At 48.5% G+C, this 17137-nt stretch overlaps 1 protein-coding gene across 1 annotated transcript; it reads left to right on the forward strand.

Annotated features, from left to right (window-relative positions):
- Window positions 1–44: 44 nt before the first annotated feature.
- P2RX4 (purinergic receptor P2X 4) lies at window positions 45–15484 on the forward strand. Its single transcript, XM_046025972.1, has 12 exons — window positions 45–252; window positions 3662–3809; window positions 6864–6935; window positions 7035–7107; window positions 7552–7648; window positions 10707–10787; window positions 10891–11032; window positions 11136–11272; window positions 13603–13696; window positions 13836–13901; window positions 14230–14325; window positions 14976–15484. The coding sequence occupies exons 1-12, from the start codon at window positions 119–121 to the stop codon at window positions 15000–15002; spliced, it is 1167 nt and encodes a 388-aa protein (XP_045881928.1). The 5' UTR covers window positions 45–118; the 3' UTR covers window positions 15003–15484.
- The last annotated feature ends 1653 nt before the right edge of the window (window positions 15485–17137 follow it).

Consider the following 17137-nt stretch of genomic DNA (forward strand, 5'->3'; position numbering starts at 1 on the left):
AGTAGCGGCGCCCCGGGCCTCGGGCCGCCTGGGCGGGGCTCCCGGGCGCGCGTAGCAGGCGGCGGGCCGGGCCGCCGGGCGCAGAGCGCGGGGCCGGGCGGCACGGCGGCAGCGGGCCATGGCGGGCTGGTGCGCGGGGCTGGCCTCTTTCCTGTTCGAGTACGACACGCCGCGCATCGTGCTCATCCGCAGCCGTAAAGTGGGGCTCATGAACCGGGCGGTGCAGCTGCTCATCCTGGCCTACGTCATCGGGTGAGCGCGGCCGCGGGCGCTGTCCCCGAGGGGTTCGGGGGTCCGGACTGTCGAGACGGCCAGGAACTCCCCTTCTGGGTCCAGGCCGTGTACCTGCTGCTCTTGGCCTCGGTCACCGGGCGAGCCCCGCAGGCGGCCTCCAGGCGCTGTCCGGGGGGCGGCCACCAGAGGCGGGTGACGTATGCCTCCCGGGATCTTGGTCCCGGGAGGGCTGGGCGGTGGGCCGGGCTCCTGGGCAGCAGACTGCTTTGATACTGTGTATTTTCAGAGCAACGCCTGGCTAGACCTTCATCCTCACTCTTCCTGCTTCTTGTTCCCAGAGTTGCTTCATGCTGTCCTTTGGCTTTGCCCTTAACGTTTCAATCTTTGCTCTTCACTTCCCATTCTGATGATCTGCATACAGAAACCAAGGCTTGGACTTTCCATTTGGTTCCTTTTGGGCCAGTGGCTTCCGGTCCTTTCCTTTAAGTATCGCGTGGTAACCCAAGATGATGAAGAGGTCACACTCTAAAAAGCACGTAAAGTTAGTTCACTTCGTTTTGTGGAGTTGTTAGGGGTTTTTGTTTAGGTACCTTCCTTCGCTTCATCGTTCTCCATGCTGCCCTCTTATACTTCCATATATCCTGCCACCTTCTGTCCCCTCACCTAATGCTTAATTTTAATTGAGTGCACCCGTTACAATTTAATGAAACTCGAGAGGAGGTAGAAATTAACTGGGCCCACTTTCAAGATCCACCTGGGGTGTTAATGGTGTCTAGAGCTGCTGAACTGACAGATGTTATCTGCTCTGGCATTCCTTTTCTTAAAAGGCCTAATGCTGTGGTCCCCAGCTGCGCGTTAGACCCTTGGGGAATCTTTTAAAAGTGCTGATTGCTGATTCCCATCCCCAGACCTTCTCATTTAATTGGCTATGGAGTACGACTGACTCCCCAAGCGATTCTGATGGGGATCAGTTCGCGAACCAATGTCCTGGTGTTTCCTAAACCTTCCTGATCACGACTCACCTGAGGAATTGTATAAAGTAACAGGTCCTCCACCCTGGGGCGGGGCTTGGAATGTTAACACTGTCCACGGAATTCATATCATCAGGCAGGTATGGCTTCTAACACCCATCAGCCTAGAAGCGGTTGAGTTCTGAGAGGATTCAGTGAAATGGCTTCCCACTCATATGGGCTGTACACCAGAACCACCTGGCCTACTCCCAGGTTTGGATTTAGTGAGTCTCGTTAAGTACCACCACCAACAACTTCTTGACCCCCCAGTGATTGTGATGCCCCTTTAAATTTTGAGACCTGCAACTACCTGGTTAACTAAACTCACATTGCTGGGTCGGATTGGAAGTATTTAGAATGAAGCTCCCAGCTTTTTCCTCTTGGCTTTTGATACTAGGGGGAGGATTAGTTTAACTCTATCTTAGGGTATCTGTAAAGTTCTAGACTACAGGAAATGTCTGTGGCTGCACTGTATGATACAGTAGCCACTAGTCACCTGTGGCTGTTGAGGTGTTGAAATGTACCTACTCCAAATCAAGATGCTCCATCATAATAACATACACACTGGATTTCAAAAACAGTGTAAGACAACCAAAAAGTTAAAATATCGCATTAATGCATCTTACATCGACAACATGTTAAAATGTTTTGGCTATATTGGATAACATAAAATCTATCATTAAAATTAACTTTATCTATTTTTCTTTTTAACATGGCTACTAGAAAGTACACTATGTGTGTGGCTTGTGTTCTATTTCTGCTGGGCAGCACAGCTTTCTAGGGGTCCTGGAGTGTTTGCTACTTTGATCATAAGGATCTATAAAGCAGTAAATGCTTTGCATTTATCCATCTCTCTGTGATCAAAACTGACTTAGGAGCTGAACTCTGAGGGCTTTTTTCTTTCTTTCTTTCTTTTTTTTAACTCATCTCAAAGCTTGCTGATCCAATTCATCTTGGACTAAACATGCATTTCTCCATCATCTAATTCTGTTATCTGTCATATGAGTAAATAGGTAATAACATAGTGATTCCCGTAAAACCATGTGTCTCTGCTGTAGCAACTCACTGCACACTATGGTAAAATATAGAAACCTTCCTGCCCTAAGTTTCTGTGTGCCTGAAGAGACTTAAGTGAAATCTTATATTGCAGCTTAATTCCTGGAACCACTGAAGAAAAGGCCTTAAAGGCTGTCTCTAGGATGGACAATATAGAAACTGCTCAGACCAGAGTAACCAAAACCAGTGATTTTTTGAAATCTCAGCAGCTAGGGCTTATAAGGAGAGGGGAAGGATGCTTGTTTCTTTTTTCTAGAAATAATAGCAACAGTAATAGTTGCTGATAGGTGTTTAATAACAGCTCTGGCAGGAAGGAGTTCTGATTTATAGCATTGGCCAATTTCCATGGTGTAAATACTCCCGTCATGGCCAATTTCAGTCTACAATGGCAACACAAACATTGTTCTAAACATCTGATATGCAAAACTCATTTAACCTCACAGCTACCCTGTGAAATCCTATTATCATTCCCATCTTATTGATGGGAAAAACTGAGGCATAGAGAAATTAAACAACTTGGCCAAAGTTATGCCTGATGAATGGTGCAGTTGAGAAATGAACCATGATCGCTGGCTTCCGTTTGTGTTCCAGTGTCCTAACCACTATGCGCTAATGCCTTTAGATTTTTTAATTATTCAGACTGGTTGTAATGCCTCCAATTCTTCCCAGAGAAGAGAAGCATACAGGTGACCTGAATTCCTGGAGAAAAAGTAAAAAACAAGTATAAAAAGTCACTTGAACAGTGAGATTCTCTTTTCTAGAGGGAGTATAACATACAAGGCAAGAAAAGAGGCTTCAGAGGCAAAAGACATGAGTTCATATGCTGACTTTGTCATTCACTAGCTGTGTGACCTTGGGCAAGTGACTTAACCTCTCTGTGTCTGTTTCCTCCTCTGTAAAACTAGAGAATAATAATGATATCTACCTTATAAAGTAGTCAGGATTAAGTTAGTTAATGCATATATAGAGCTTAGATCAGTACTTGGCACCTGAAAACACTCAAATGGTAACTATTATCATAATTTTTATCATCTCTGGGTAATTCTGCAGGTCATAGTGTGTTGAAAGTGCTCAAATGTCCAATAAAGACAGCATTCATTGAGTACTTGCTTTGTGCTGATCACTGTGCCAAGTGCTTTACCTGTGTCATCTCATTTATCTCCAACAAACCACCCTATGGTTTGGGTTTTACCCCCATTTTGCAGAAGTAGAAATGGAGTCTCCCAAGTTTAAGCAGTTTTGCAAAGTCATGTAATTAGTGAATGTTATACTGTCAGCCTTTGGCTATCAGAGGCTCCCTAGCATCAGTTTAAATTCACAGAATTCTAATGGCAATTTAAGGGGCCTGTTCTATTTTGTAGGTGGGTGTTTGTGTGGGAAAAAGGCTACCAGGAAACAGATTCTGTGGTCAGCTCAGTTACTACCAAAGCCAAAGGCGTGACTGTAACCAACACTTCTGCACTTGGATTCCGGGTCTGGGATGTGGCAGATTATGTGATTCCAGCTCAGGTATGACTCCCACCGTGACTTCTGTCTAATAACACCAGAGCTTCTGATTAGCTCCGTTCCCTTTACAGACTTTGCTCTCTTGATTAATGATTGGCAGAGTTCTAACATCACTGGTGCCCAGACTAATGGTCTTAGCCCGAGAAAGCAGTGCAGAAGAATCTCTTTCTGCCTTAAGGTCTAATAAACAATATTCAACCAGCCCTGTTTCTTTCACTTTAAATCATAGCTGGCTTAGACGTAGTCATGAGACTCAGTCTGTCTCAAGCCCCAAAGATGGAAAAGCAAATATTTTAAATCCTGGGAAAAATTCAGGTGGAAATATTGCCTTTTCACATTTCGTACGTGCTTTATTGTTATAAGCCCACAAGATAAATCAGACAGTGTAGAAAGTTGGTCAGTAATTGGGAGACCAAAGCCAAACCAAAAGGGAACAGACATACCCGCATAGGATTTCATCAGAAACAAAGGAGAAGGGAAGAAATTGTTTGATAAAGCATTCTAGTATCTATTCTGTTAACCCACAAAGCTTCAAGTCAAATATTGACTCTCTTTAGCCATAGTAATGACTGTGGTCCACAGCCAGACCCTGCCATTTCCCTCCAGATGGCTCCTGTGCTAGGGTGACTGGGGTGGCCAGATCTCTCTTGGTTTAGAGCTTGGCTGGGGAAAACAGGGACTTTGAAACTCTTGCTTCAAGTGTGTCTTGCCCCTGCCTTCTCAAGAGAAGGGTTTTGCAGGCTGCCCAGAGGGAAGACTGAGCGAATGAGCAATGAAGGTCAAATGGAAGAGGGGATTTGTAATTTGCTGGAGGTGGATGGTCCTGTTGGCACGCACCTGTGTCAACAGAGAGATCACTGCTCCCTGTGAAGCCATGGCCTCATCCTGCCAAGCTCTGGGGCCATCACCCTCAGTCTGTTTACTGGGACCAAGGGAAGAGTGTGGGCCCACTGCTTCCGCCCCTCGGGGGGAAGGAATGGGCAGCAGCCCCGCCTCTAGCTCAGCTCTGGCCCAGGGCTCCGTGAGCGTCCCAGAGCTCCCTTCATGAGCCTTCACAATGGCCTCCTGCTTCTCCGGAGATGGAACATCTTTTTGCCCCACTTCTACTTGGCTCATCTCCAGACTGAAGTTTCCCTAAGCTTAAAATAGAGAAGAAATGGGAAAAGCAGTAAAGCCTACTGAATCGTTCACATCTATCTCGGGAGTCACAGGAACAGCCTTCTGTAGTGCCAGGTGAAGAGCGTGTCTCTACGGGAACACTGAGGACCCTGACGGGGCTGCCAGGAGAGAGACTCAGGCATCGTGCCACATCCTCGAGCTTCCTCTTTGGGTCATTTCCTTGTCTCCCAGCATGGCTTGTTCTAGGCCTCTCTTTGGGAGATGCCAGCCATTTCCAGAGCTTCTACCTCATCAGACCTGGGGAGATGTCTACAGCACTTTGATCCTTGAGTTACCCTGATCCCCCAGATGGCTCCCGGGGCTAACTCCACTCTTCCCGGGAGTCTGAGATGCTGAGAGAAAGCTTCTGGCATTTCATTTTAGAATGCCATGGCTCAGTGAGGGTGAGGTCCACCTAGAATTTTGGGGGCATCTTTGTCTTGTACTCCTGATGTTGGAAAGTCCAGAGCGACCAACTCTTTAGTCTCATCCCCAGTGAACTTGCGCTTCAGAAACTTTAAACTCAGAAACATTTGGCACCTTCCTGGGAGGAGAAAACAGAACCTTCTCAAAGAGAGAAGTGCCAGTTACTGACCTTGACTGGGTCTTCTCTAGAATGTTTTATTAACTTAATTTCAGTTAGGAAAGAAAACCAGCCAAATTTGGGACTTAGGTGGCCTTGTATTTTTGTCCCTCGGAGGTGACCTGCTTGGCGGAGGCTGTTTTGCATACCTGTTGGCTCTTTTCCCTCAACAAACCAATCTTTATTAAGGAACCACCTCAGGTGATCGACATCTCCTTTTCCACAGAGGTGAAATTCATATGTCATAATATTAACTATTTCAGATTGGAAAATCCCGTGGCATTTAGTACATTCACGATATTATGCAACTATCTCCTCCTTCCAGCTCCAGAACATTTTCGTTACCCTAAGAGGAAACCCCACACCCGTTAAGCAATCACTCATCCCACCCTCCACCTTAACACCATCTCCAGGGCTACCACTGTGTCTACTTGTGTCTCTATGGAAACCTCATAACAATAGAATCATGCAACGTGTTGGCCTAACTGTGTCTGGCTTCTTTGACTTAGCGTCGTAGCTTCGACGTTCATCCACGTTGCAACGTATGTCAGGGTTCCATCCCTTTTTATGGCTGGGTCATATTCCATCATAGGTACACACACAGGTATAGATAAACACAGTCTGTTTACCCATTCATCTGTCAACAGACATTTGGGTTGGTTCCACCTTTGGGTCACTATGAATAATGCCGCCATGAACATATGTAAGCAGTGGGCCCCGCCCCTCGACCCACGGGTTCAATACCCGTAGACAACTGCAGTCCGGAAACACTTGCTCCTCCCCCCACCTGTCCTCAGGTCAGTAGTAGCCCAGCGCTACATCCTCGCCTCCCTTCCCCTCACCACGCAGCCATTTTCTCATCACACGAAGAAGGATGAGTACAGCACAATAGGTCTTTTGAGAGAGAGCAGCTACATTTCATGTAACTATTACAGCAGGTTACTATAACTGTTCTATTTTAGCATCAGTTATTGTTGTTAACCTCTTACTGTGTCTAATGTATAATTTAATTTTGTCACCGGGTATGTACGTCTCAGGAAAGAGGGAGCGTATGTAGGGTCGGGTTCTATCCGCAGTTTCAGGCATCCTCTGGAGATCAGGGGGAACTAGGGTGCAAGTATTTATTTGAATCCTGTCTTCAGTTGGGTTATAAGCTCTCAGAGAACAAGAGATCAAAAATCATTTTTTAAATTGTTCTCGACGTGGCGTGTGGGAGAAGTGAAAGGTGCTGTCCTGTGAAATGAATGACTGGTATTCTTCCCGGCTCGGCTTGATTCCTCTGAAGGTAACGGAGTGATGCTGTCTCCCCTCTACAGGAGGAAAACTCCCTCTTCATCATGACCAACATGATCATCACCAAGAACCAGAGCCAGGGCTACTGTCCTGAGGTAGGCAGCTTCTCAGGGAAGAGCCTCGGGCCTCAGGCCCCTGTCCTCACACCTGACTGAGCACATGGAATTTGTTGTCATGCTTTCTTCTTTTTCCAGCTTCCAGATAAGACCACTATTTGTCATTCAGATGCCAACTGTGTTGCTGGCTCTTCGGGCACCCACAGCAGCGGTATGAGCACGTAGCTGTGACCCCACAGTAGACACTTAGCCTGGGACAGGCAGCCCCTGACCAGATGGCCTCTCCTCTGGGGCTTCTCTCAGCGAGAAATCTTCAGGACAGAGAAATCTCCCACATTCCCCAATTCCTCCACATGACCCTAAGGAAGCCTGGTGTTCAGGTTAGGGACCCAGGATTTTCTCGACCTTCACCTGTCACCTGTGCCCCAGAAGCCATCATCCCAGATCTTGCCCTATGCTGTGGCTTGGCACTGCCCTTGCCCTGCTCCTAGACTCAGGCAACAATTTTCTCTCATTTCTGGAAAGTGCATAGACCCCAGAGTTGGAATAGCTCAGGACTGATTGCACAGGATGCTGGGGTGGTGCTCCCACTCTGTACCCTGCGAAGTGGGAAATAGGAGACCCCTGCAGACCTGGGTCCCCCTTGCCCCTGCAGGAATCGCAACAGGAAGATGTGTGCCGTTCAATGAGACTGTGAAGACATGCGAGGTGGCAGCCTGGTGCCCAGTGGAGAATGACACACGCGTGCCCGAGTGAGTCCTACCGGAGGGAAGATGGAGGGGGAGTTAAGCCTCGTGTGTTGTGCTCTTGGTGTCTGTGTGGAGTCAGGCTTCCCCAGGGCGGGGACCACATTGGACAGCCGCTAGAGGCAAGGTGGGCCACAGTGTTTGTCACTTGTCATAGGAGTGCAGATGATTGATTCCTATGTCTGGACTCTGTCTTTTTCGAGTAACTCCAGGAAACAGTTCTCATTGCCTTACCCCTGACACACACATAGCAGGGCCGGTTTATGGTTTAACGAACTAGGAAGAGCCCAGCACGACTAGGCCTGAGGCTCAAAGGACAGCTTCAGAGTCTCCCCCTTTTGACTCTGCTTCCCCTCGAATTGGCTTCCTTCACAGGACTCATGGTGTAGTCCCCAGAGGTGCCTTTGGACTGACACTCCCCCAAGTCTCCCAGCCCAGATGTCCATTGAGGTTCTAGATCTGTCCATCATCACGTCTTCAAACACACCCTGCCACCGGTCACTGTGGCTGGAATGTGGATTTTGCTTATCATCTCAGGCCAAGTCACCTGCCCCTCCCCGGAGCTAAGGCGGAGTCAGTCCCACCCAACAAATACCCCGAGAGTAGTGAGATGGGGCTTCCAAAGGAAATTGGGAATTCTGTTACCAGAAAAGGGAGCAGAGGCTGGGCCAAAAAATAATTAATGTCCACTAAAGTGTGTTATATTAAGTAGAGCAGGTTCAGGGTTGCCCTAAAATAAAACATTCTGCCCAGTAGTAATTGGCTCTGCTTTGACTGGGGTAGGGGGTTAGAGGTCGTGCTCCCAGAACGGCTTGCAACTTCAGCATTCCTTACCCAGAGTTCAGACTGAGGCCTGGATGAGGCCAGGGGCACAGGGAGCCCCATGAACCCTCCTCCTGGCTGTGCTGCAACAGAAGAAATGGATGAGACCCTCTGATTGCAAGACTGCTGAGGGCAGCAGCTCAGACTAGGGAAGGAAACACAAAAAGAAAAGGAATCTAGGATTTTTGAGGTGGAAAGGATCTTTCCTTTTAAGGAGGATCTTTTAGATCCTCCTTTTAGAAAGGATCTTTTCCTTTTAGGGAGCTGGTGCTCCCTAACATCAGTGCCACTGGCCATGGGAGGCTTTTGAGCACTCAAAATGTGTCTGGATCCAAGTAAAATGCTCTGTGTGAAATGCACTCACGAGTCCAAAGACATTATGGGATGGGGTAGAAATATATATATATATATATATATGATAAAAGATTTATTTATATATATAATGTATATTATAAATAATTATATATACATATATAATATATAATTATATATTATAATATATAAATAAATGATTTATTTATTAATATATAAATATTTATTATTATAAATATATATTTTATATAATACATAAATATATGTTTATATATAAGATTTTATATAAACATATATATGTTTATATAAGTAAATCTTTATTAAGAAATGAAGCATTGGGCGCCTGGGTGGCTCAGTGGGTTAAGCCGCTGCCTTCGGCTCAGGTCATGATCCCAGGGTCCTGGGATCGAGTCCCGCATCGGGCTCTCTGCTCAGCAGGGAGCCTGCTTCCCTCTCTCTCTGCCTGCCTCTCTGCCTACTTGTGATCTCTCTGTCAAATAAATAAATAAAATCTTTAAAAAAAAAAAAAAAGAAATGAAGCATTACGTGTTACAATATAGATGAACCTCGAAAACGGGTTGCTAAGTGAAAGAAGCCAGACACAAAAGGCCACATACTGTATGGTTCCATTTATCAGAAAGATCCAGAATAGACGAATCTAGAGGAAGTCGATGAGTGGTTCCCAAAGGCTGGAGGGGAGGGAGAATAGATAGCCGCTGTTAAATGGGTACAGAGTTTCCTTTGGGGGTGATGGAAATGTTCTAGAACCAGATGGTGGAGATGGTTGCACATCCTGAATGCGTTTAATGCCAACAAATTAAACACTTTAAGATGGTTAATCTTACATTATGTGAATTTCACCCTTTTTTTTTTTTTTTCCAAAAAACAAAACCAGTGAATCAGCCTTAGAAGTATTGCATATGAGGGGCGCCTGCCTGGCTCAGTAGGTAGAGTGCACGGCTCTTGATCTTGGGGTTATAAGTTTGAGCCCCCACATTGGGTGTGGAGATTACTTAAAAATAAAAACTTTAAAAAAAAAAAAGTTTTGCACATGAGGTAGACAGATGTGGAGGAAAGTTATAGTATAGGGAATGATAGTAGTTGGAAAAATTAGCAGTAGTTAGCATCCCTCTGGATACAGGGATGAGGGGATTTGAAGCCCTGGGAAAAGTGCCTTGGTCAAGGCCTTTCTTGGCATCAGCAGTGACAGGTTTGGTTCTCTTTGCTGTGTGGCCTTGCTTCTGTCTCAGGGTTGAGAAGACTGTTGGTTCTGTTTATAACTCCAAGATTCCACCTGGACCGGGGTGCCCCCCCCAACACACACACAGAGAGGTCTGCGTACAGCACTGGATTCTCCTGTAGAAGCCAACCAGAGAAGTGGGGTCCCCTTGGAGACAGATGCAGCTTGTCCTGTCAGCCCGGAGCTGACGTGGCCCTTCAGAGTCAAGGCCCTGCGCCAACAGACACGTGACTTTTATGTACTTTGGAGATGAGGTCAGGATCCACCCTGTGGGTGAATTTATCTTTGCTTTGACTTGTAAAACCAGATCTGTGGAGCATTGCAGAGAACACCTGAGGAAGGTGAGCTCTGAAACCCCCCCCAGCTACAGGCTGAATAATTTCCCCAGGAGGCCACTGGGCACAACCCAGTGGCCTTAGCTATTCCTTAGCTATTCCTCCGGCTCTTAAACTCCCACTGCCTTCGGCAAGAGGCACGAGAGGAAGAAATGGAAAGGTTTGGTTTAGTCTCCCCTGCCGACCTAGTGTTTATGCAGAAGAGAGTAGAAAATGCTCGAGGTGTTTCACTTTTTTTTCTGAGAAGATGACATTGTAAGACACACGTGCATGTGCTTTTTAAAAATATTATCCAAGGAAGTGAGTATACGTATATGTGTGCTTTTATTAACAATACACTATGATTTTTTTTCAGACCAGCTTTTTTAAAGGCTGCGGAAAACTTCACTCTTTTGGTTAAGAACAACATCTGGTACCCGAAATTTAATTTCAGCAAGTGAGTGGTGGCCGGCCGCGTGAGTTCCCCCAATGTTTTAGAGTGACTTCTGGCTTTTCTTTGAGGTTTTCTTCACTTCATTTCTGCTTCTTCCTGACTTTAGGAGGAATATTCTTCCCAACATCACCACTACCTACCTCAAATCATGTATTTATGACGCTGTAACAGATCCCTTCTGCCCCATATTCCGTCTTGGCAAAATAGTGGAGAGCGCAGGGCACAGCTTCCAGGACATGGCCATCGAGGTAGGCACGGGCCCCTGGCTTCTCTGACGCAGTCTTCAACACACGTCGTTCTAGAACGGGCCCCAAGGAAAGCTTGCTCGCTCTCTTTGCTCACAACCCACAGGGAGGCATCATGGGCATCCAGATCAAGTGGAACTGCAACCTGGACAGAACCTCCTCCCTCTGCTTGCCCAGGTACTCCTTCCGTCGCCTTGACACCCGGGATATGGACCACAATGTGTCCCCTGGCTACAATTTCAGGTAGGCGTGAGCTTGGGCCCCAGTTCTCCTGTGTGGGGGCGGGAGTGGCAGCAGCTGGATCACTCCCCAGTGGGCCCGTCCATGCCCATCAAAGACCAGCACTCGCTCAGCCGCCCAAGGGCAGGTGGGAAGGCTAGGTGCCAGGGAGAGTGTTCAAGCAGAGCCTCATACCTGTGCTTTCCTGGCCCCCGAAAGCCTCCTGTGCCCCTTACTTCAGAAATCATGTTGAGACAATTTGCACAACAGCCGAGAGAGGCTGGCTACTGGAGCTCCCTGGGGCCAGCCTCAACTAGGACCTCTGCTCACTGATTTTGAAGAATGGGTGAGCTTGTGATTCTCTGGTCCAAAGACCCAGGAATTAGTTTCTCAAAGACCAGGTCTGCCCTTGGAATCTCCAGGGTATGGAAGATACAGGTCTAAGCCTCAGGAAAGGCCTTCACTGGTATTTCCCTGCTGAAAGTACCATGTATGTGTCCTGGGGCTGCCTTAACAGACTTCCACAGAGTGGGCGGCTCGAAACAACAGGAAGTTACTCTCTCACAGATCTGGAGGCCAGAGGCCCCAAATCAAGGAAAGATCCAGAGTAGCAAAGCCAGCACGTTTTTTTGCCTCTTCAGATTCTGGTGTCTCCCTGTGACGCTTGGTGTTCCTTGGCTCATAGACCCATCACTCCCATCTCCGCCACCCTTGTCACGTGGCCTTCCCTCTCTGGGCACATCTCTGTGGGTCCCCTCCTCATAGGACACTAGTCCTATGGAATCAGAGTCCACGCTAATCCAGTACGAGCTCAGCTTAACTCATTCTACCTGCAAAGACCCTGTTTCTCTACTTGAATTTCATGTTTACAAGTTCCTGATGAGTACAAATCTTGGGTGACAGTGTTCAACCCAGGAGAGCTGGTCATTTGATGGCAGGACCAAGGGGCCAGGGTCAGGTCTGCCACTTCCTTGAGGCAGCAAAAACATTAGCCATGAACATTTTTGTGGGTGCTCTGCGGCCTCTTCCATGCATTTGGCCACTCTTAAAGCAGCCCTGCCAGGGGCCACCCAAGGAGGTCTGAGGGGCTTTTGTGTTGCGCTTGTCTCCCTCTAGTGGTGACATGTAACAATCAAAGACACCTGTGATCCTAGAACCACCTGGAACTGCAGTCGGCTATCATTTTGGCTCACGGATACTAAGCGGAGCTATTTGAATTTTTTCCCGAAGAGAAAAATTAGATTTGTGTTGCTCTATCTCTACTGTTACACAGTTCTAGAAACCACTGTGGGAAACCTCAAGCTTGGGTCAGAACCTCAGGACAGAGAGAAGCTGATGGGAGACCTCACCAGAAGGACACCCATCCCCCTGACCTCCACTAGCATCAGGCCCCACCTGAATCCCAACCAGGACGTGGATGCCGTGAGCCAGAGCGATCACAGACCAAGAGTTCAGGCTTCTCTGAACAAATGTCCTGTATCACACAGGCAGCAAATGGCCTCATGGCTCAACAGTGCCCCCCGCCCCCCACCACCATTCCATTCCCCCTTGTCAGGTTTTGCTTTTTTTTAATGGCTTTATTGAGAATAGTTCACATACCACGTAGTTCACCCCCTTAAAGTGTGGGACTGAATCGTGTTTAGTCATGAAGTTTTAAGACGATCCCCACAATTTTAGAACATTTTCATCACCTCAATGAGAAACCCTGTATCCTTCAGCCATCACCTCTGTCCTCCCTCCTACCCGTCCCTGCCACCACTGTCTACTTCCTCTCTGGACTTGCATATAAATGGAATCACAGTGTGGTCTTCTGTGACTGGCTTCTTTCACTCAGTATCGTGTTTTGTTGTTTTTTGAGGTTCATCCATGTTATGTATCATTACTTTAAAAGTATTCCGTTGTGTGGATATGCCACATTTTACTCATTCATTTATCCATCAGTGGGTCAGTGGTTCTTTAAAAAGATGTCCAGTGCAGATTTGGTGAGTCTTGTGGAGTGGGCCTGGGGTTTGGGGCTCACAGGCCACATCTGTCAGTGGCCAGATCTCCTTGCAACAGGCAGGTGGCTCAGTTGTGATATGGGGGCTACTCAGAGTCAGAGGTCCCGGCTCAGCCGTAGGAGGCGACAGAGATGCTGAAGAGTTCTTCTGGTGCCCCGGGGGCCCTGGCACACCCCTGCCAACAGCCCAGCCCTCACGCATGAACTACAATGGCTGGGAGGGGCCTCAAGATGTTAAGAGTGCCTTGGGAAGTTCTACTCTGATATTCCCCACCCAGGACCCAGAGGGTGAATCCAGCCACCTGTCTATCCCTGCCCTGTGCTCATCTGCTTCTCACCTGTCCTCCTTCCCTAGGTTCGCCAAGTACTACAGTGACCCGACTGGTGCCGAGCACCGCACGCTCATCAAGGCCTATGGCATCCGCTTCGACATCATAGTGTTTGGAAAGGTAGCCTGGCCGCCCCCTCCTCTTGGGGCGCTGGCTCAGACCCAGGCTTCTGGGTTGGCCAGACGAGGGGCCCTCTCCCCACCTTTTATTTGCTTGTGCCCTCTATCATGACTGTTTCTTTTTCTCCTGTCTTTTGCAGGCTGGGAAATTTGACATCATCCCCACCATGATCAATGTTGGCTCCGGTTTGGCGCTCCTAGGGGTGGTGAGTGACTTAGACTGCTCCTTCACCACCGGGGCTGGGGGCCTTCGCAGCAGTAGTTAGCACAGACCCTCCACTGGCATTTTGGGGCTTCCCCTTGACCCTAAACTCGTTTCTAAAATCGACCGTCTAGGCTTGTTGCCCTTGCCCCCAGCCCCACCTCACCTTCCCTTCTCCAAGACCACAGCCCTTGGGGCCTCGCCTTCTCCAGAAGTGGAGCCTGGCCTTGCCTTTCCTTGAAAGATTCCGGGCTTTGCGGGAAGGGACATGCACAGAGTAACGGGCTAAAGCATCCCGCCCGGCTCATTCTCTCACCCTCTGCCACACTCAGGCAACCGTGCTCTGTGACATCATTGTCCTCTACTGCATGAAGAAGAGATACTACTACCGGGAGAAGAAATACAAGTATGTGGAGGATTATGAGCAGGTAGGCCACCTCCTGAAGGGCCCAGCACCTTGTCTCCTGCACCTCTTTCTCATGCCAGTGGTGAGCACCCGGAGTACTGGGCCGTCTGGGCGAGGCCCTAGCACAGCGGTGCTACTGGGCATGCAGTCAACCCAGGTGGCCACACAGCGCTCCTTCTCTGCTCCACTTCTAGACCATCACTCTTTAAAATCTAGCTTTGGGGCACCCGGGTGGCTCAGGTCATGATCCCAGGATGCTGGGATGGAGCCCCACATTGGGCTCTCAGCTTGGGGGGGGGGGGGTCCTGCTTCTCCCTCTCTGCCTCTCCCCCCGTTTGTGCATGCTCTCACTCAAACGCACACTAATAAAATCCTTAAAAAAAAAAAAATCTAGCCTCATCTTAATTAGTGATGTCTCAGTTTAGTTATGATAATGAATATTATGCCAAAACTCCACACTACTTAAACTTGCCTCACGTAATAAGAGGGGTTGGGCACCATGCTATGAGACCCCCTGTGCGAGGACTAACCTGAGTATGTTCAGTTGTGAAGGGCTGCCCGAAAGGCCTCTCGCCCGCCCCGAATTCTCCAGACTCCCCTGCGTGCAGCACGTGCTGGGTGTACATTATCCATAAGCATATCAGTCAACAATAAGCGTATCATTCTTTGCAGGGTCTTGGCAGTGAGATGGACCAGTGATGCTCCTCCACACCAGGGCTCCCCGTGGCCCTCATCAGAGCACAGCCAAGAGGGAGAAAAGGCTGCCGTGTTACCTCAGAGAAAGTTCCAGATTCTGAATCTATCTCCACTGCACGAGAACGTCATGGTCACCCAGCTGTTTTGTGTGTAGAATGTGCAGAGCAAAGCACCCTGCAACCTGGGGGTGTTGCGGTGACCTCTGGCCCAAGGGCAGTGGTGCTCCTGCCAACTGGGGCCTCATCCGGAGCCCAGCCTTCTTCGGGAGCTTCCAGCTCCTTGTGAGATAGCTCCCAGCTGAGCCCCAGCGGCTCTGGTCAAGCACTTTATGAGGGAAGGACGGACTGCTGGGTGTGGTCGCTGGACCCTTAGCACACGGGCTTTGGTTCCTCTTCCCGGTCAGTGCTGTCACAAGACCGTGTGTGTCCTTTGAGAAAAGGCAAGCTGCGGTGGTCAAGGACCAAACATTAAAACACGTTTCTCAATCTTTGTGTGGTTTCATAGCATGAACTAGAACCTTCCTCCCTTCCCTTTTACTTCAACAAACCAACCCATCTGTTGTCCCAGCTCACTGTGCTCAGGAAAAAACTTCCCGAAGCAGTCTGCGTTTGGAGCTTAGGCATTTTCCCCACTTTTTGATCTTGGTCAGGTTGGGTTCCTACAAAACTTACAAGATCTTGTCCTGTAATGACTACTCGTCTTACCCGTACGTGTGTTTTGGGGTTTTTTTGGTTTTTTGTTTGTTTTACCTAAAATTGTGGTACTACACCATGGAGGACACAATTTTAGGGAACAAGTACATGGCTATCCTTCTCCCCTCCCCGTTTGCTTTCCAGAAGTCTCCAGCCACAAGCAGCACCACCTACACCTACTTTGTTTGAAATGTTAATGAAGTTATTTAGAGCTGCGCCTTCACACAGATTTAATTCTGCAACAAGTCCTCAGGATCTCCTTAAAGCAAGCTGCTTGCCCGCCGCCCCCCCCATCGCGAATTCATTTCCAAGTACTGAAGGGAACGTTTATTTTAGAAGTGCCTGCTTCTGCTGGATGAAACCTGGGCTTTTCTTGCTTTGGGGGCCAGGAAACGTTCTGGTTCGTGTTGCCTTTTGGGGGTGGGGGGGAGGCTTGGTTGAACACTCTGATCAAGCGGAGCTGGAATTTTTTAGGGCCGGCTTTCATTTTGCAGCCTAAGACGCGACAGTTACTGGAGTGGGGAGACCTCTTTTGGCCTCCCTTTTTCTCAGATGGAATGCTAAGGCCAGCTAGGGTGAAGGATGGGGGAGGGGCTGCTCACTTTACTCACCGCATTCACCTGTATTCCCCCTTGCTGGCCCTCCCTAGTGCTGCTGCTTATGTAGGGGTCCTTCACCTTTGCACCTATGGAGCAGCTTCCGGGCATCTCTGGAACTCCTAACATTCTGCAAAGGGACACACCTGTGTGCATTTTTTAGCTTTCATTAGGTTCTCGGTGCGGTCTTTGAATAGGAACACCTGCTCTTGGGCTCTTAAAGGCCAGTATCCCATGTTCTACTCCTGCAACAACAGAACAAGGAGCTTTCGAACTTCATCTGCTGTCCCTTCATAACAGAAAACCAAGGTTCAAGGTCAGGAGAGCAAAGCGCTAGATTAACATCTGGAGTGGACGGAACCCCCAGCCTCTAGCTTGGAGGAAGCATCCTTCTAAAAGTCTCCAAACGCCATGAAAACCGGTAGCTGTCCAAGCTCTGTAGAACACCATGTTTGCTGAAAGTTGGAGCCCTCGGACGACTAAGCCTCAGTTTACGGAGGATGATCCATAAAATGGGATAAATACCTACCTTGTAGAGCAATGTGTCCTACAACACACCTGCTCACAGGATGTGTTCCGTGTGTAATTACTACCGCTTCCAGAGCGGCTCACCTAGTTGGTCTCCCAACAGAAGAACCTGGCAATTACCTGCCTGCCAAAGCAGTGCTTTTCAGACTTCCGTGGGCACGTGAGTCACCTGGGGATCTTGTTGAAATGGGGCCCGGGAATTTGCATTTCCAACCCACTCCCAGAAGATTGCTGACACTCCCCGTTCAGGGACCACGCTTTCAGTAGCGGGATACTAGGACATAGCGACACTGACATGAATAATGTGATGCTGACATCATTA

The sequence above is a fragment of the Meles meles genome, chromosome 12 (assembly GCF_922984935.1).
Source record: "Meles meles chromosome 12, mMelMel3.1 paternal haplotype, whole genome shotgun sequence".
NCBI lineage: Eukaryota > Metazoa > Chordata > Mammalia > Carnivora > Mustelidae > Meles > Meles meles.